The sequence below is a fragment of the Sceloporus undulatus genome, chromosome 3 (assembly GCF_019175285.1).
Source record: "Sceloporus undulatus isolate JIND9_A2432 ecotype Alabama chromosome 3, SceUnd_v1.1, whole genome shotgun sequence".
Lineage (NCBI taxonomy): Eukaryota > Metazoa > Chordata > Lepidosauria > Squamata > Phrynosomatidae > Sceloporus > Sceloporus undulatus.
The window spans coordinates 202,279,631-202,298,389 of record NC_056524.1 but is presented as its reverse complement, the minus strand read 5'-3'; the positions used below and the strand labels follow the sequence as shown (position 1 = coordinate 202,298,389).

At 38.8% G+C, this 18,759-nt stretch overlaps 1 protein-coding gene across 26 annotated transcripts in view; it reads left to right on the top strand.

The window, feature by feature from the left end:
- Positions 1 to 16,517, top strand: part of TCF7L2 (transcription factor 7 like 2) — a 248,517-nt gene extending 232,000 nt beyond the window's left edge. For 4 of the 26 annotated variants that reach the window (XM_042456239.1, XM_042456235.1, XM_042456240.1 and 1 more), the window contains exons 11-14: positions 3,826 to 3,874; positions 4,473 to 4,523; positions 5,681 to 5,753; positions 13,040 to 16,517. In XM_042456239.1, the coding sequence (XP_042312173.1) occupies positions 3,826 to 3,874; positions 4,473 to 4,523; positions 5,681 to 5,753; positions 13,040 to 13,475 (609 nt within the window). In that variant the 3' untranslated portion in view covers positions 13,476 to 16,517. Of the gene's footprint in view, positions 1 to 3,825; positions 3,875 to 4,472; positions 4,524 to 5,680; positions 5,758 to 6,298; positions 6,372 to 7,425; positions 7,452 to 13,039 lie in introns of those variants that run through there. The other 22 variants (XM_042456236.1, XM_042456241.1, XM_042456238.1 and 19 more) reach the window with 11 other exon arrangements.
- Positions 16,518 to 18,759: the final 2,242 nt, after the last annotated feature.

The following is an 18,759-nucleotide window of genomic DNA, read 5'->3' as shown; positions in this document are numbered from 1 at the left end:
GAAGGCTAAATGTCTTACAAAACTACAATTCCCAGCATTCCATAGCATTGAACCATGGCAGTTAAAATGATATCAAATTGGATTCTGCAGTGCAGATGCAACCTTAGTTAGGTACTTATTGGGCTGGATGTTCTGTTGTCCTCTATAGTATTTCTTCTTGTAAATATGATTTTGAATGGAAACTTGGGGGGGTTCTTTGAACCTGATCCCTTTTGTTTGTGGTGCAACTTTGGCTACATAAGCAATTATTATTATTATTATTATTATTATTATTATTATTAGTTTTATTTATACCCCGCCTTTCCATGTGATCAAGGCGGCTTACAACAGAGTCTCAAAATACAAAGCAAAATACAAAGCAAACAATGCACAGGAAAAAAACAATGCAATACCATACAATGCCAACAATATAAAAATACAGTACATAATACATAATACAATGCAGAAAAAAACAGTATACAGTAATACAAAACAGAAAAAGCAGTATAATACAAAGCAGAAAAACAATCCCCTGACAATAAAATCTACACCCCCCCTCTCAAATTCCCTCCCTCCAAAAGGACCGCAACAGTGGCGCCAGGCAAATTGTCCTTGGCGCTCCTCCCCGATGGTATAGGGGTAAAGGAGAGTCCTTTGGGCCACAGCCCAGATGGAAGCGGGCGGGCGGGCGGCGTCCTCTTCGGGGAGGCCGGCGAGCCGGCTTATGAGGGGCCGCTCTCACCTGGCCCCTCCCCTTTCAAAGACGCCGCTGCGGCGGCAAACAAAGAGTCCTCACCAGGGCCGCTGCCAGGTGGAGAAGGCAGCGGCGTCCTCCGGGGCAGCAGGGAGTTCCTTGGGCCGCAGCCCAGATGGAAGCGGGCAGGCGGGCGGGGTCCAAGGGTTCTAGAAACAAAAGAATACACTATAGGACTTTGCAGATGTGGATGCTGCATATTTTTCAATGAAAAGTATGCATCTCTTTCAGGATGCTCATGCAAACTCCTTTTCCCCTTTCTCTCTTATTTTCACTTGACTAAAAATGATGGAAATATGGAACAACTTTCTTAGACAACTTGGTCAGTATTAACACAGTTGCTTACCTTGGTTTTAAAAGGAAAAAAAGTGAAAAAAATGAAGCTGTCAAATATTTTTATATATACTTTTTCTATAATGCTTATTACAATGCCAGATTAGGTTATTTGACTTTTCTTTCCCACAGTCTCTAATTATCTGAAAGTGGATGAATTTGGAGTTCTAGAAATGTTTTTCTGGGGGGAAATTCAGACCAAAAACAAACAAACAAACCCCGATTTTTCTACTCCCATTTCTGGAATAAATAAGTTATATTTATCTTTCCCCAATCCCCTTCTACCAAAATACTATTTCCTTTGATGAAATCCATTGTTTTTGAAAATGTTATGTTTGACATAAATTTCAGTTTAGTTAAGTGTGATAAATAATCCTGTTTCGTATCTTACATCATAAACTTCTAACTGTTTTATTAGCATTTGTATACGTAAAGCCAAGATGTAGCTCTTTATTTATGCAACTGTCTGTCTTGCTTGGGCCCTTGCTTTGAAATTAAAAGTTAGTGCAAGAGACCCTGAGACATTAGTCATTTTGACGGTTGAGTATGGAAGTGTAGTTGAGACACCAGTTCTATTTTGCAAATCCCTTTATGTGAGCTATAGATGAATTTGGGCCTTAACTAGAGTCGGTAATTATTCAGTTGCTGTAGTATTGCCATAAAATTCCCAGCAGGTGCATTAAATCTTAACAAAACAAGCAGAAGCATACACAGCCTTCCTTCTATCACCAGAGGTTCTCCTGAACAAGACTTTACTTGTCACATCCCAAACGGCAGGGTAGCAGTTTACAGTCTGAATGAGCAAGGAGGAAGAAGTTCAAAGGGCTTATTGCTGGAGACTTGCAGGAGCTGCATCTTCAAAAAGAACATTCACATCTCCCCTTCTTACTGGTACATTCCAGGGAACATAAACATCATAGTGGACATGCTGAGTTGAAACCCAAAATGAATAGTTGAAGTGGGAACTAGACCAGGCTACTGAAGAGAAGACATCACAGATCTAGGAAAGCCTCCCCTCACCGCCACCTTCCTTAGGGTTGTAGCCCTATCTTCACTAAGCCCACAAGCTTTCTCATTCTGAGGACATGGTTTCAGTTTACACTTGGACGAATAGAATATCTGGTGTTTGTTACTCCCTTGGCAATATCCATTAAAAAACAACAGCCCACAACCTGAGACAAAAAGTGTAAGTGACCACCATGCTGTTTCTGCTCTGTTTTTCCAAAGCTGACAAAGCAAAAAGGAGCTAAAGAGTTATTTAATGTTTGCTAGGTTTTGTTTGTTCTGTTATCATGGGGAAGAGGAAAGGCCAGCAATTGTTTTTCTATATACACTTGTGTCTTCCTTCCTTGGTGGTAACAGAATTAAGAATGATGTTTCCTTAAGATTTACAGAGAGGTTGTGCATTATTAAAGTCCTTTCCTCTCCTTGCATTTATGGTACAGCTTAGAATGGGTTCTGTTCTTAACATAATACGTTATGATATATTTTTTACTCTTATTTGTGTAGTTTTTGCTAGAGTATGTTTAGAGTTGACATAAGTGAGAGTTTCACCTTATTTTTTCTTTTTAAGAAATTAGCAAATTTTAATAGTTTCTTCATAAACGAGGTAGAAAGAATCTGAAAGGGTTTTTTTTTTTAACTCTGAATGGTGGGATAGATTCATCTATCAAAGCTGAGGACTCTGAGCATTCTTCTTAAAAGTCTGAATTTGAATCCCTGAGTATCCAGCCATTTTTATGGCTGTGAATTAGAGTGTCATGCCTTTTTTTTTTCTAACAGACACCTGATCTTTAAAAGATAGATGCCAAGAAAGTATAAAATGGACCTATCCATCCTTGGAATTATTGTACAATTGGTACATGCTGAATGTTGAACGGACTCATGAAAAAAGTGCATTTTTTTTGAGAACATGATAGTTTTAAAATTTAAATGTGGGACAAAGCAAAAGTGATCACAAAACTTACAATTTTCTGACCACTTTACTAGTCCATATTACATGTCCTTCACAGAATGGCCTCTGTCAGTCTCTCCAACCTGACTTCCTTTTTAAAAGACCCATCTGTTTTCCAGAGAGGTGTGTGTGGAAATAGCAATTGAGCAGGCACTATCTGGGTGAAAAAAGACAAGCACATCCTATTTGGGTGCATATATAGTTCACTAGACACTGTCCATCTTAAATGGAAATGTTTGGTTAAGATTGTTCTGCATCTTGATGCTACTACTGCCTCATGAATCCTAGATCTTACATTTTCTTCTCCATATATGAAGTTTGTATAAGCACCATGCTCCCGTCCTTATTTTGTGATCAGGTGAAGATTATCAGACTCATGCCACTTATCCCGTAATTATCCCATCAATGAAGAGGAATTGTCCCATCATTTCGGTATTAACGGGTTATCCCATTATTAAAAAATAGAGGTAAATGACAGGACACTTCCTCTTCATTGATGGAATAATCATAGGATAATCGCAACATCGTCTGATAATAATTGCACTATAAGGACAAATAAGGATAAATTCACTCCCATCCTTCTCCTATCATTACCCCATCTGATAATCTCCAATGACTTGGAATGAAACAGTAAGAAGGTATGTTATTTGAGCTGTGAAAAGTATTGTATCATCACACACTTGTACTTTCCTTTTTAAAAAGATGTACACAGTTCTGGTAAGCTTTGCAGAACAGTATTTCCCCCTTGTCTCCCTTTGAAAGAAGGTTTTGTAACTATCCTTTCATGTATTTGTGTTTCATTCAGGGCAAGAAGAAGAAGAGGAAAAGGGACAAGCAGCCAGGAGAGACCAATGGTAAGTAAAATGTTTTATTTATTCCATAGTGGAGTAACAGAGGCCTTTATTTCCTATATTCTTTATTAAGGAGAAAGATTTTTTTAAAATACCTTGTACCTCTTCTTGCTATAGGGCCACTACTGTGACCATTTTCCCCCAAGGATTTTAAATAAACTAAATTCAATTTATTATTTGCTTGCCTTTTAAAATTAGTTGCTGAATGAATGCATGAAAAACATATTTTAATCATAGCTATGTGAAGCTTAATAACTATATAGTTATTAATTGTAGAGCCATAGTTTGTTAATGCTTCTGCCATTTTTTTTTTGTTATTAAGGATGTTTGCTGTGTGAATGTGTGTATGTGTGAGTATGTCTGCATGGACGTGAGTTTGGTATTAATATGGGCTGTGTCCATGTTTTCTGGTGCATGCCTTTACAGTGGTAAATTGCAGACATATATATATATATATCTATATATTTAAATTAAGGAGGTTTGCCATTTTCTCTAGAAAATTAGAAATACTGCATAGGCAATCTCATAGTCAATTTTGAAAAAAACAACCCTGATTAATTTTTTCTTTGAAGCCTTTGTATAATTTGTTCTTTTTTTTCAGAACACAGCGAATGTTTCCTAAATCCTTGCCTTTCACTTCCTCCGATTACAGGTGCTAATGTCGTTTTTAGCCGTTTAAAATAGTTTTGTAAATCGCTTTTAGTTTTTTTTTATCCTGCCATTTTAGATTTTATTAACATTTAAACACTGACATTTGAAATAAACTTACCATTCACACGTGTGTAGCATACATCTATATATCTCTATTTATATACTCATAATGATCTTTGGAAGCTTTTTTGGTTTTGTTTCTGATTTGTTATTCTTTGCAATTGCAATTAAACAGTAATGCAGTAAAAAACCTCATTTGTACTAACTGTGCAAATTGAATATGCAGTATTTCTTTAAAGAGACTGATTCAAACTGGAAGAAACTTAATGAACCTCCTTAATCTAATAGAATTTTATGCGGCACTCACTAAGTCTTTTCATGCCAGCATGCAACCACATTTTTTAAAGACCACAACTTTGTTTTGCATATCTACTCAGACATATCCATGGCTATTCACCTGCTTTACTTTCATACTGCTTGCTTCCATGCTACTGATAATTTTATTTCTGGCTGAAACTAACATATCCATTTTGCTATCTGCTTATTCTGAGTCATTTCTTCTTCTTTTTTAAAACAATTAAAAAAATATATGAATGGAACGTTTATTCCAAAAGCTGCATTATCCCCCCAGTACAATTTTCTTTCACTTCTTTTTATTTTAAGTCTGCAAAAACGCATGTTAGAGATCTTCATACTGAGCTTCTTCCCTCCCTTCTCCCACTCTTTTTTTCCCTCTTAAACAAATAAGTATCCATATCAACAGTGCAGTCCACCAAGCCTTGTTCTCACCCAACCCTGCTGCCTTTGTTTAGGGCTTGTGCAGGAACAGTTGATCAGTTACACCTTTAAAACCTCTCAAATTAATTACAACTTACTTTATTGTGTTTTATTTTGGGAAAAACAAACAAACAGTCCTTTCCAAAGGGATACTGCAGCTTTAATTGCAACAGCTAATTTGAAAAGTTTGATAGATATGATGATCACTATTTTAAAAATTAAACAATCAAAAGTTGATATTTTGCAATTAATAATGAGGTCATTGATTTTATTTCCTTTTTATTTTTATTTTTTATTTCTTTATTTTCTCCCCTCTCTCTCTCTCTCTCTCTTTCTTTCTTTCTTTCTTTTTCTGCTCGCTTCTTTCTTGACCTCATTCAGACCTGAGCGCTCCTAAGAAATGCCGAGCGCGCTTTGGCCTTGATCAACAGAATAACTGGTGCGGTCCCTGCAGGTGTGTATATAGTCTTCCCCCGACTTGCTATGGCTGGTTTTGCAGCTGGTTTATTTGGTACTTCCCCTGCCCCTCCCTCTTCTCCTGCTTTGTTGCTTTGTAGCTCTGTGTTGTGCTCTGGAAGACACAAGGGAGTGGGACGCTGCTGTGAATGATCATCTCTTTCTGTTTAAAGGATTTTGCTCTCCCCCCACCCCCATTCATTTTTGTTTCCTCCACCCACCTCCTCACTGCCGCTAGTTGGAAAAAAATTCCCACTATAAGACAACATCAGCCTAGGCCTGCACACAAATTCACCTAGTGCCTTTGATATCACAATGCAGAGGTCAACAGAAAAGACACAGTACTGAATTGAGGGAGTGCACAGCAGGTTTAGACATTGTAGGTGTGTGTCGCCTGGCAGAGATCCTCTTTCTTTCATGCCCTTTGGTCTGAGAGATTGCCAATGAACTGAAAGAAATGTTAGCTATAGCTAAGATTTCACATCCAACTGAGCTCTATCCACCATTGTGTTGTATTTTTTTGTGTTTACCTTGTGCTAACAGATGCAAATACTCCAAAGAAGTGTCGGGCATTGTTCGGGCTTGACCAACAGAGTTTATGGTGCAAACCGTGCAGGTATACTACCCATTAGGCCTTTGGGGAAACGAAAAGCATTCTGTCATCTTAGTGTTACATGTGTGGATTATTTTTAACCACTTCTCCCCTCCACTTCCTGACCTCTTTGCTTCTACAACATTACTTGCTAATAAATTTTGATCTTCAAAATTCTTTGCTAATCCAATGCAATTCCTTTCTTTCTTGATCATTAATTTCTCTTTTGATAGTAGACCTTGGAATCAGCACACATATACACACAATTGAGTTGCAGAAACTAATAAAGTATGTTAAGTAGATTTTTACATAAGTTAGTATGTGTATTCCTGTAGTCTTCACAGGTATAAAGGCTGTGAGCTTTACTTCATTGGCATTTTACTATGACTAAACAGGATATAAATGACACCTTTACAGCTCATAATGTTCAGTCCATCGTACTGTGCATGGACTTACACTTATGGAATAGATGTTTTTTGGCTCCCCTCTCTTTTTATAGCTCCCTGTCCTTCCTCTAGAATGGCAGCTGGTGGCTGCACTAAGGGACTACTATAGTTATTGATGGTTATAGGCTAACTATTAGGACTCTGCTTTGCATGAGCAGAAGTACTTTTTCTTTTAGATCCAACGCATATGTTTAAGCCTATTCATCCTCCCGCAAAAAAAGACTAATCAGTTCAGTCTTGTACCCGTCCCAAAACTCATCTTATTCTTAAATAAAGTAATGAATAAAAAATCATTTTCCAGCAAATTTGAAGGCACACGGAGGAACCTTTTACACCTGTTACTGGCTTACTAAGTTCTCATCTTTTTGATGAGTAATTTTATGATTTTTAATCAAATTATAGGACCTTGTTCTGCATTGCTCAAATTGTGCCTTTATTGTAGCAAAGATCAACGCATTTGAAACAAACCATGTTCTACTGCAGGTTTAAGTGAAACCTAAAGCTTCATGGAGAAAAATAATATGTAGGCAATTGTTTCTTGGTGAAGGGAAACAAAGTCTCTCTCTTTCTTTTTGCATACTTTTTCCCTTAATGTGGTTAAATTTGTTGTTTCTCTGTTCTGATCCAAGCAGTCTTTGAATTTGGAATATTTTGATGGTAGGTATTTCAATCTGACACACAATCATTTCTGTATGTAGTGCTTTCCTCCTCACCTTTCCCTCTGGTTCACATCCATACCATGTGCTTCATTCCCTTTTTTTTTTTTTTTTTAGAATATAGAGCAGTTATACATATTATGCATGCTGATTCTATTAGTTTTGTGATGCTGAGCTATACACCTGGATTGGAAAATGTATTTTATATTTAATTGTTAGGTAAAGTTCATGCATTGTCCTGTAAGGGCTGCATTCCATCAAAACCCTGTGACTTCTCATCAAATGCATGTTTTAAGCACTGTAACAGGAGCAACAGTGAGAGCAGAGGTTGTTGTCCAATTTCAAGATTTAAGGAGAACAATAATCAGGCCAGTTAGTCAACAACTTGAGCTAGGAGGTTGTAATATACCCTACTTCTGTTTAGTTAAGTGTATCCAGTTATTATTCATATTGGCTCCATTTGGTCTCTTAGAAGCCATCCTTATTAAATGTAGTATGGCAAACATGAAAGTCTTAGGGGCAAAACAGATTACCCTGAAGGGGTGGCTTGAAGTTGCCCCTTCTAAAAGTCAGTGTTCCCCATCCCGCTGTGACCCCATGGCGGCTTCATGATACTCCAGCAGCATGTGGTGTGTAAATGCCATGGTGCCAGAGTTTCATGAAGCCACCCACAGCTGGGCAGCTTCAAGATGGCTTTCCAGCATCATTGAGACATGTGGCATCTAAATGCCGCATGTCGATGATACCTGGAAGGAGGACCATCTCTTCTGGCCCTCAGCAGAATGACACATTTGAACTCAGCAAGGCCAGCAGATTTGGCTCTACCCATTTGGCTCACTGTCAAGACACAGGAAATGGGACATTGTACTTGCTAAGGTGTAAGGCAGTAGGAAAAGAAGAAGGCTGCTTTAAAGATGGATTGATTTAATAAATGAAGACAGGCTGTTGATGACATTCTTAGGAAGATTGCTCATTCATAAAGTTGCCATAGGTCAAATCTGACTTGACAGCAAATAACAACAACATACCCTCTTTCTTACAGCATGTACACTAATAAAGGCTATGGCAGAGACCTTCTTTTTGACATCTCACTGTCATAATTTCTTATGACTTAGTATGTATACAGTATGACTGAGATGCATAGAGTGCAGCTCCACCTCAGACGTTGAATGTGGGACATTAAAGCCATTAAAATGGCTTTTGCTGTTTAAAATCTGTTTTAAAGAGGATTTTCTGTCTAATCTATAATATTTCCACTTAAACAATACATAAATTTCATATGATAAAGAACTGATATCTTCCTTGTCCTCATATTTAAGACTTAACTTTATTTTCAAATGCTTTGTTAAAACTAGGATCTCAAAAGTCATGGGATCTTGAAACTGCAGAGTATACAAATTAACCCTGGAAGATTTTTTTTAATTATTCATTGCTTCAATAAACCTGAAAAGACTGAATATCTAAAATGCATGTGTATGTTATCCTTGCATTACACAATTCAGTAATAAAGTAGATGCTGAAACTTTTGATTTGGATGCATCCTATGAACTGAACATTACTTGATTTTTGTCAGTAAGAACAGTAGCTTCAGAACAGTAAAACAAAGGAGGGGCAGCAATACTGATGCCATTAATATTAATAGAATATTAATAATCCAAATATGCATTAATCTCTGGAGATGAGAGGTTTTCATAGTCCACATTTTATCAGGATATAAAGGCATTAGTGTAAATAACATATCATTCAGTACTTTAACATGGAGTGAAGCAAATTCACGTCGCAAAGTACCAGGCATTGCCTTTTTTTAAGAGTGAAAAATCACTCATTAAAAGTCCCCAGACACCACCTGGAATGGTTTTGTGCATTCAGCCAACATAACCCTCAGCCAAATTCCAGATTTCTGTTTTCAGCATTCAGCCACCACCAATCCAGTTGTCAGATTTTTTTTTTCAACATCACATCATCTACATGAGGCTAAGGAGTAGTTACCAAACATTTACTACCACATTCAGAGGCACACTAATTGCCTATTTACAAATGCTTTTGTACTGAATATTTTGGCCATGTTCCACCATGTATGAAGTGGGGGAAATGCAGCTTTGTATGCTCAAGGGCTTAGCCAGAGCTGTGTTTATATTTTGCAGCTCTGTTTTGGCTCTGTTTAAGCAGATGGTGACTACTGAGAAACATCCTAAGAATATTCACTTTCATTTTTTTAAAAAAATAAACAAGTGCCTAGTCCTTAAAGCTGTGAAAAATTGGTTTGATGAGAAGTGCTAGGAGCCTAGGTAGATATAACACTTTGTCTCTGCCCATGGCTAAGGTAGCAAATAGGCAAAAACAAGCATCTATCATAGGCACTTGACTTTCCTTAGTTTACCACTTTCTGTGAGCGAAAACACTAATTTTGAATTCTGATATCCATTTATCCTGCTGTAAATCTATCCCTAGTCTATTAGACTGGGATGTACTACAATAAACACTCAGGTCCTAAGACACATCAGTTCTTGTTGCTTTTTCCTGCATAGAAACTGATTTTGAAGGGACTTGTAGCAAGGAATGAAGCAACCAAGGCAACATTTAAGCAATAAATGTGTCTTGATCATGTTACACTTTGCTGTGATGTGTTCTTGCTTTTCTTGGCCAAAGATTGCAATGCACTCCTTAACTTGTTAAGAAGAGCGGGGAGGCAGGGAGGTGGAGGAAACTGAATCTGAGCACTGATCCCAGTCCAATCAAGTATAAAATTCACAATGCAGAAATGTGTATCTTTTGTTGGTTTCCTATAGGCTTACCATTGTGGTTATGCCTATGACTACCAAGTCTGTTAGCAAGAGATGTATCTGTGCGCAGTTGGATTTGGGGAAGGGAGTTACATCTAGATGTCCTGGCCATTGATCCATCAAGTGTATGCATGTACATGTGTGCTCCCTCTACCTTCTGTGCTGCATGGCCTGCCAGAGCTTTCTACCAGCAGCATGGTGACTTATCCACAAGGTGTCTATGACATTGACTGGTCGAGCTTTCTCTACTGTTTGGGAAACCCTGCTTTGTTCAGCCAGGGGCAGAAGTATTTTGCATGCCAGATATTGAATGGCTTCATATAATGGGATCTCCTAAATATTAGCACCATTCTGTTAATATAATCTTGGTCATTCCCATGGGTTACTAAAAGAAAAAGAAGCAGCTTTGAACTGTTGATATGGTAACATTGCCTCCTTTCTGCCTGATGGGACTAATTAAAGAGTAAGGCATACAGAACATGAAATAGTTTGGGCCAGTGGATTACATTAATTTCTTGCTAATAGATTTCCAATTTTTATTACTGAAGGAGTAGGAGACTTTCTAGAAAGGTTCTGTTTAGAGCCCACCCACTTACCTTTGGTGTTTGTTTTTTCATCTTTTAACTTGCCTTAATAAAGCATGATTTGCTGTTGCCTGCTATCTTGCACTTTCTCTTTTCTATTATTTTCTGGTCTTTGTTCCTATCATTTTCTGCTCTGTGCTTTTGTTGCTTTAATTCTTAAGTTTTTTAACTGCATGGCTGTCATAATTTCTAGCATGTATTGATCAGCAGACTGTGGTAGTAAAACTTCTCCACTGCCCTTACAATTAACTTTGCTATGTGGAATTTTGGGCAGAATCTTAGGCTTCATCCACACTGCAGAAATAATCCAGTTTGAGACTGCTTTAACTGCCCTGGCTCAGTGCTAGGGAATTCTGGGTATTGTAGTTTACTGTGGCCTCAGAGCACTCTGACAGAGAAGGCTAAATGTCTCACGAAACTACAGTTCCCAGAATCCTCTAGCATTGAACCAGGACAGTTAAAGCAGTCTCAAACTGGATTGTTTCTGCAGTGTGTTTTGGACTGCTGTCTCATTTTTGAAGGGGAGAAATGTTAAGCCCTTTGTTTCAGAAGCTGTATGTAGAAAGCTTGCTGGTATTTCTACCAACACAGAGTATAATACCATTTTAGTGTGCCTGATGAGGAAATTGTCCAGTGCCAAGTCAAGCTCATGATCCTTTCCAGGGTTTTAGATGACAAAGATTGACCCTGAATATACTAGAGGGAAGTACCATTTAAGCGACTGAAGATGAAATGGCAGAAGACTGCACATATGCAGACATTAGTGAAGTGGAAAGGAGATAGTTAAATGAGAGCAGTGATGGGTATACTGTACTTTTTAAGTGACATGTTTCTTTCACTTGAATTTGTTATTGGGACGTATTGAACTACATATATGATTAGTTGATACTGTTGTGTTATAGGCTTTGAATAGTGTTACACTAATGGAAAATTCCCTCAGGTGACCTTTCTAATTGTAGGTATGGGTCGACCTGGAACCATTGCCTTCTATGCCATAGTCTTATGGCAATGTTGCTGAGCTTCAAACACAAGGTCCACTTCCACAGCTAGATAAGCTTCCATACCTTTTACCTTTTTACAAACCTTAACTGAATTTCACTTGTATATTTGCTCTTGGGAGAGTCTCAGCTAAGTTATATTACACTGACCTGAATGCTTTGGGCAGAAAAGCAGTGTTTGCTATGAATCTCCCCATCACCACCACCACCACCACACACACACCTTTAGCATCAGTTTGCCCATTGGACATTTATTGTACAAAATTGCATGCCAAAGATTTTTATTCTACCATGAGAGGTGTCTTCTGTGCATTAGGCAGTAGGTGCAATGGATAGGTGTCATCTTTTATGCAAGTTTGATAGGTGGGGTTGCTTGTGGATTGTTAATCAAATTGACTTTTTAGATTAAGTTCTTATTGTTTTATGATGATACCTGTTGTTTAGTTTGTGCACTGCACCTAATCAAGTTTTAAATTGAAGTTACAGGAACAATTCAGACAGCATTTCTATGTAAATTGAAATAGAAACCAGATAGTTCCTTTCCCACTCCCACCCTTAAAAAATTTTTAAAAAAATCAATGTGTGGTAATCCACAACCTGCAGGTTATACAACCAGTTATTCTTGTTAATTTGGGGTAATATTTCTGTTCATCTTTCTTTTTCTTGATTCCCTACTTTTATTCTTCCTATTACTCTGTCTTCTCTTTTGTGTGTAAATTGATTTACTGTTTTGTTTTTCCCCCCTCTCCATATGGTGTGGTTCTAAACAGAAACAAGCAGGAGTGCTAGGTCGGCGGCTGCAGTTTATTGCAAAGGTGGAATGCCTTCCAAGGCAGGCAGGGAGTCATTGAAAGGAAGCTCCAGAGTCAGTCTTTCAGATTATTTTGTATCTAAAATGTTTTCATGGGGCAATAAGAATATAACCAGAAAATGATAAATTCATGTATGAAGACAACCTGAACGTGATAGTTAGGGTTGTTGTTTTTTTAAAAAAAAAAAAATCCGAAATGAGACTTAGATTAGATTCTTCTAGTTAGGAGAAGAGAGACCGATTCCACAAAGAAATGGTATCTACAGTTGACCAGCACCATTGTGCTAAGCACTTTGGGTGTGGCTAAATGGAGCCCAGCATAGTTTCTGGTGACTCTTTTCTTTTGATTTTTCTTTAAAATTCCAATAGCATTTTTGCCACTTTATTCACAGATGACTCTCTCCCTGTTTCTAGGAGAAAAAAAAAGTGCATTCGCTACATACAAGGTGAAGGCAGCTGCGTCAGCCCACCCTCTTCAGATGGAAGCCTACTAGACTCTCCTCCGTCTTCTCCTAACATGCTAGCCTCCCCCACAAGAGACTCAAAACCACAGACTGAACAAACCCAACCTCTCTCACTTACGTTGAAACCCGACCCACTGGCACACCTCCCAATGATGCCGCCCCCACCGTCCATAGTCCTGACTGAAAGCTCCTCTAGCAAATCAAGTGGGCTGCCTGCTAGTAATTGTCAGAACGGGGCATTGGACCATCAGTCTGCCACTTTACAGCAGTCAGCACCATCCTCCTCTTCGTTAGCACAACCATCAACATCCTCTTTGCATTCCCATAATTCTTTGGCTGGGACACAGCCTCAGCCGCTGTCACTTGTAACCAAGTCTTTAGAATAGCTTTAGCGTCCTGTAGACCTCCTTATTTTTATTTTGTGTGTATGAGTGAAGAATTTTTCTCCTTTTATTTGTATTTTTTTAAATAAATTTGTGCCATATGGCTGGCTACATTAGTTGATGTCTATCGAGTTCATTGGTCAATATTTGACCCATTGTTATTTCATTTTTTTTCTTTTTAAATATGTAGATCAAGAAAAAAGCCTCATGATTCTGCCAAAATTTTTATCAACAGCTGTTTAAAGTCTTTGTAGCGTTTAAAATATTATATATATATATATAAATATATATATACATAACTGTTATGTAGTTCCAATAGCTTAGTTTCAAAGACTGATTTTAAAAATGAAAAAAGAAGCAATTTTGAAGCAGCCCTTGCTGAAGGCGTTGGTTCTTTATTATTTGTATTAAATACGAGCTTGCGAACCAATCATTTTACATCTGGTTTTTAAAACTTTTTAAGGGCACGATGAATGCAGTGCCGCTAATTTTTTTCCTTTCCTTTTCTTTTTGTTTGTTTGTGTGATATAACTTCTTGTGATGTTACTTGTTATTGTTTAAATGTACAGAAACAAAGGGTTAAAATGTGTTAATATACCTTGTTCCATGGTGTTGTTCTTTTCTGGGGGAGGGAATGCTACTCAACAATTAAAAAGTATCACAACGCTATTGGACCAGTAGTATTTATTGCTTTAGAGATTGCTTGTTGTACTTGTATGTTGTCCTCTCTTTTTTTAAAAAAAATGTTTTCTTTTCTCCCCTTCTCCTTGAAACGTTGTGTAAAGTTTTCTCCCCCTCCTTAGTGTAAGCATCATATATATAACAACTCATTTGTACAAGGTTTTTAAGTTTATATATAAATGTGTATATATATATTTTTGTTGGCTTCTTTTGTTTAATTTCTTTATGTTTTCCCCCATCATACAGTTGCCACCAAATGGACATTTGCAGAAGGATCAATAGTGTAAAAAATGCTTTAAAAGCCATTACATGAAATAAGACTTGAAAATTTAGCAATGGGACTTTTTAGCAATGCTGTTGGAAAAGCAGCAGTGTCTCCATTCAGAACTGCAGATGATTTCCCCTGCCACTTGTAGGCTGTGAGCAAAACTTTTTATGTGCCAAAATTCTCAGCGATTTTTCTCTTTTCCCAAAAACTTTTTTACAATTTTTTTTGTTCATCCTGTTTTGCTGTGATGTTACATAGGTAGATATGTATGTAGTTTTTAATGTCACCTATTACAGACGTGTTTGGTAGCAGATTGTCCAGAAAGCATATAAAAATGAAGAGGTATAAACCCTAAAGGGCCAAATTCTGTATATTAGATTATCATAAAATGAAAATCAGACTGCCACTTTTATGTACACTTACTACATACAGGTAGGTAGCAAACTTTAAAAAAAAAACTAGGCATGTTGATGTTGCAAATTTTTTTAAAAAAGATAAAATGCTGTATAAAGCTGAAAAAAATTCATCTGTTCATCCAGTGCCATTGTAGTTGACATGAAGCGATTGTAAAACTGTCTCCAGTTTTCTTCTCTGGTTTATTAAGATGCTAACTATGACATTTTTCTTTTTGTGAATTCTTTGAATGTTTCCTAACAGTTGTGATGTTACTGTTCCGTTTTATTGCTCTTATTCCAATTTTTCATTTCTAATGGTTTGGAAGCCATTTTTGTAATGAATAAATGTCCATGCTGTACAGTATCTGTAGCATGCAGTTCTGGATTAATAAAAGCAATTTAGTATGTGCAGATGAAGACTTGCAGCTCATTTACGTATAGGCTTTATTGAATTCCCCCCAATCCCTAGTACAGGAGGTGTTCAACATCCCATGTTTTACATCTTTCTCAGTATAATCATTGCTTAAAATAATTGCTTATAAACTGCAAGATAAACTGCCAAACATAAATCTAGCTGCTAGTCTTAACTAGGGTAAGACCCACTATATCAATGGTGGATAAATTCTGATTTACCAAATTCCCATTGATTTAATGGGTCTACTCTAGTTGGAACTAACATGTGGAATTGGGCTGCTAAATTGGGTTAATTGTTGAACATTAAATGCCTGCATAACCCTGAAGATATTTGGAAATATTTCAAAACTGAATGGTATGGGACAGACCAAGGACCAACAGGATGCTGTATTCACTAATTACAGAGGCAAAATTGCACACTCTAATCCAAATCTCAGTTCCCCAAATCTAATTCTCCACTTTCAGTTACACATAGGACAGTCTTATTTTTAAAGGAAAGCTCTTTAAGCTATTTGAAGAAGATCCAAATACCAGTTTAAAGAAGTAAAAGCATACTTATACAGTTCCCACAAAACTGAAACATTTCCCAACTCTCCCCACATGAGAGATAGATGGTTTTAGATGCAAGTGAATATCATGTATCTTCCAACTTGGGTAAATGTGAGTTTCTTTTTCTCACATCACAATGAGCAGCAGAAATAAGAAATGAGAGTTCATAAGCTGAGTCTCTCTTTTTTTCAGCTCTTCCTGAAAAGTTCAAATGCCTCACAACACTGAAAAAATCTCCAAGATCCCTGTCTGCTGGGGAAATTAGCCCAATTGAACATTGTGTCCCCAGTTAAGCCTGCCATAAAAACTCCCATTACCAAAAACTGGAAGCAACAATTATGTTTTCTCTCTTAGATCCTTAATTTGCAGATAAGAATATCTCAAGAATTGTGTTAATATTGTTAATTCTGTGAGTCCAATCTTTGGAAACCATACAACACTAATCTGTTGCTGCGAAGATACAATGCCTCTGCAACACATAAAATGCTAGAATCTGTAGTCGCCAGAAAATTGTAGTTACTTGCTAGCTTAAAATTCAGCTTCCTGTGCATTTTTATGCTCCTGGGCCTGGCACATGACTCTCTATGAGCTATATATCTGTTCCAAGAGTTTTCCAACTTTCAGACACTGCACAAATTCCATGAATGTACAGATCATGAAAGTGTGATTTGGTTTTGTGTTATTCTTTGTTATTTGCATTACATTATTTGCCCAATAAAGATAATTCACTGTTCAGTACTTTCTTAGGAACTTGTACCATGTGTGGGATAAATAATATATGTATTCAAGAAGGATGTTGGTTCAAACATTATTCTGCAAGAAAAAATCATCTGGTCTTTTGCAGAAATGAGAAAATAGGAACGAACAGGTTTAGAGAAGGTTTTCCTTTTGAGAAATTCTTACTTTGTAATCTTATGCATAGTTAACTCTGAAGCAAGTCCCACTGAGCCCAATAGGCTTGCTCCCAAGAAAGTAGTTATAGGACTGATAGTGCTGTTCTCTATCTCTGTTGAGAAATAAGTCACACTGAGCTTACTGAAGTTTACCATGACGCGTCTAGGTATAGGTTTGCAGCATCAATCCACCTACAGTAAAATAATCTTTGGCGGGTTACAGACGGGCAAAAAGGGATGTACTCATGACGTCATGAAGGTAGAGCCTTCAGACGGGCCTTACCTGAATGCCGTCATGAACCCGCACGCCCCAAGCGGGAAGAAGCGGCATTAAAAAGGTGCTGCTTTTTTCCACTTCTTTTCTGTTGATGCGCACCTGCGCAGCTCCGTCTGTAAGCCCCTGCACCGATACGTCAGAATTGCTACGCCGCAAATATAAGTTGCCGGTTTAAAAGCTCCGTGTCAGCTGCGTCGCATAATGGGTCGGGTTCCCGGGACATGTGTGGTTTGCAGTCAAGCTTTAATTGCAGCGTCCGCTGCCATGCAGCTGTGGAAGCTGCGGCACAGCTGCGGCGCATTTTAAGTCTCGTAACCCTAACCCGAGAGCCAGTTGTGCGCATGCGTTGGTAGAACCGCGGGAAGTTGTAAGTTTTGCCGGCGGATGTTTTGGTTGTAGAAAGTGATAAGGGAAAGTTTGGAATTTAAAGTGACCCCCTACACACATTCCTGCGCCATTTTCACCTGGAAACGGGCACAGTTCGGCTGCTCCTGGCACAGCTGTGTGGCGGCTCCCCTTTGGCACCAGGCAGGATGGCTCAGCCATCCACCAGCACCCCGAAAAAAGGCAGGGGGACGTCTTGGTCTCATACTGAGACGGCTGACCTGATAGCTATATGGTCCCAGCCAAACATTTTGCAGAAACTGGAGCAGTCCTACCTGAATGCTGACACATATCGAGAAGTGGAAGAAGCCATGAGAGCTGCTGCACCGGCACACCAGAATTGCTACACCGCTACTTTAAGTTGCCCATTTAAAAGCTCCGTCGCATAGTGAGTTGGGGTCTTGGAACATGCGCAGTTTGCAGTCAGGCTTTAATTGCAACGTCCGCTGCCATGCAGCTGTGGAAGCTGAGGCACAGCTGCGGCGCATTTTAAGCCTAACCCTAACCCTAACCCTAACCCTAGAGCAACATGTACTCATGCGCTGCTTGGAAAGTTTGGACTTTAAAGTGCACCCCTACACACATTCCTCTGCCATTTTCACCTAACAATAAAAAACGCTAAAACTGTAAATATTGACATATGTACAAGGGAGGTGAGGGCAGATGGCAGGGGGACAGCGGTGGCAGCGGAGACAGCTGTGGCTGCGCATTGCAGATTCAGCAGGAGCGCAGGGACCAAAGGAGAGGAGGCATCTATGATGCTGCTGACATTGGCAAAGTGCAAGCGGACAAGGATGCCAACACCAGCTGATCACCAGCTGGCAGGAGACCACCTTTGTTTTAAAGGGGCTTGGGCACTTTAAATGTGCCCATAGGCTTTCTGCCGCCGCTGCTTAGCCCTACGCAGCTGCGCATTCGCCAGCCGGCAAAGGAAAAAAAAAAAGAGACCCCGGAGCTTGAATGTGCCCAAGACCTTTTGATGCCCTCTAAACTTGCCCCCAAAGGCAAAGGGCAACTAGAGAGGGCCTGGGATCAAGGGGCAGGGAGCACTGACAAGGCACTAGGTCCCATGATGTCCCATAAAGACATCATTTCACCTCCCAGGGCATGTGTTCCCTCCCAGCCCTATCTACTCTATTCTACCCTTCCTGTTCTCTCCTCCCACCATGCCTGGCTCACTGGTTCCCAAACCAGCAATCTCCAAACTCTGTCCTCCCAGGCGTTTGGACTTCATCTCCCAGAATCCCCAGCCACCTTGCCCTGTGGTCTAGGATTCTGGGAGATGAAGTCCAAATGCCTGGAAGGACAGAGTTTGGAAATTGCTACCTCACAGCACTCCTGCCTAGCTTTAGACTGCACAGTTGCGCCTAAGCTGTCCCATTCAAACTCACAGCCACACAAATTTTTTTTAAAAATAAACTTTTTT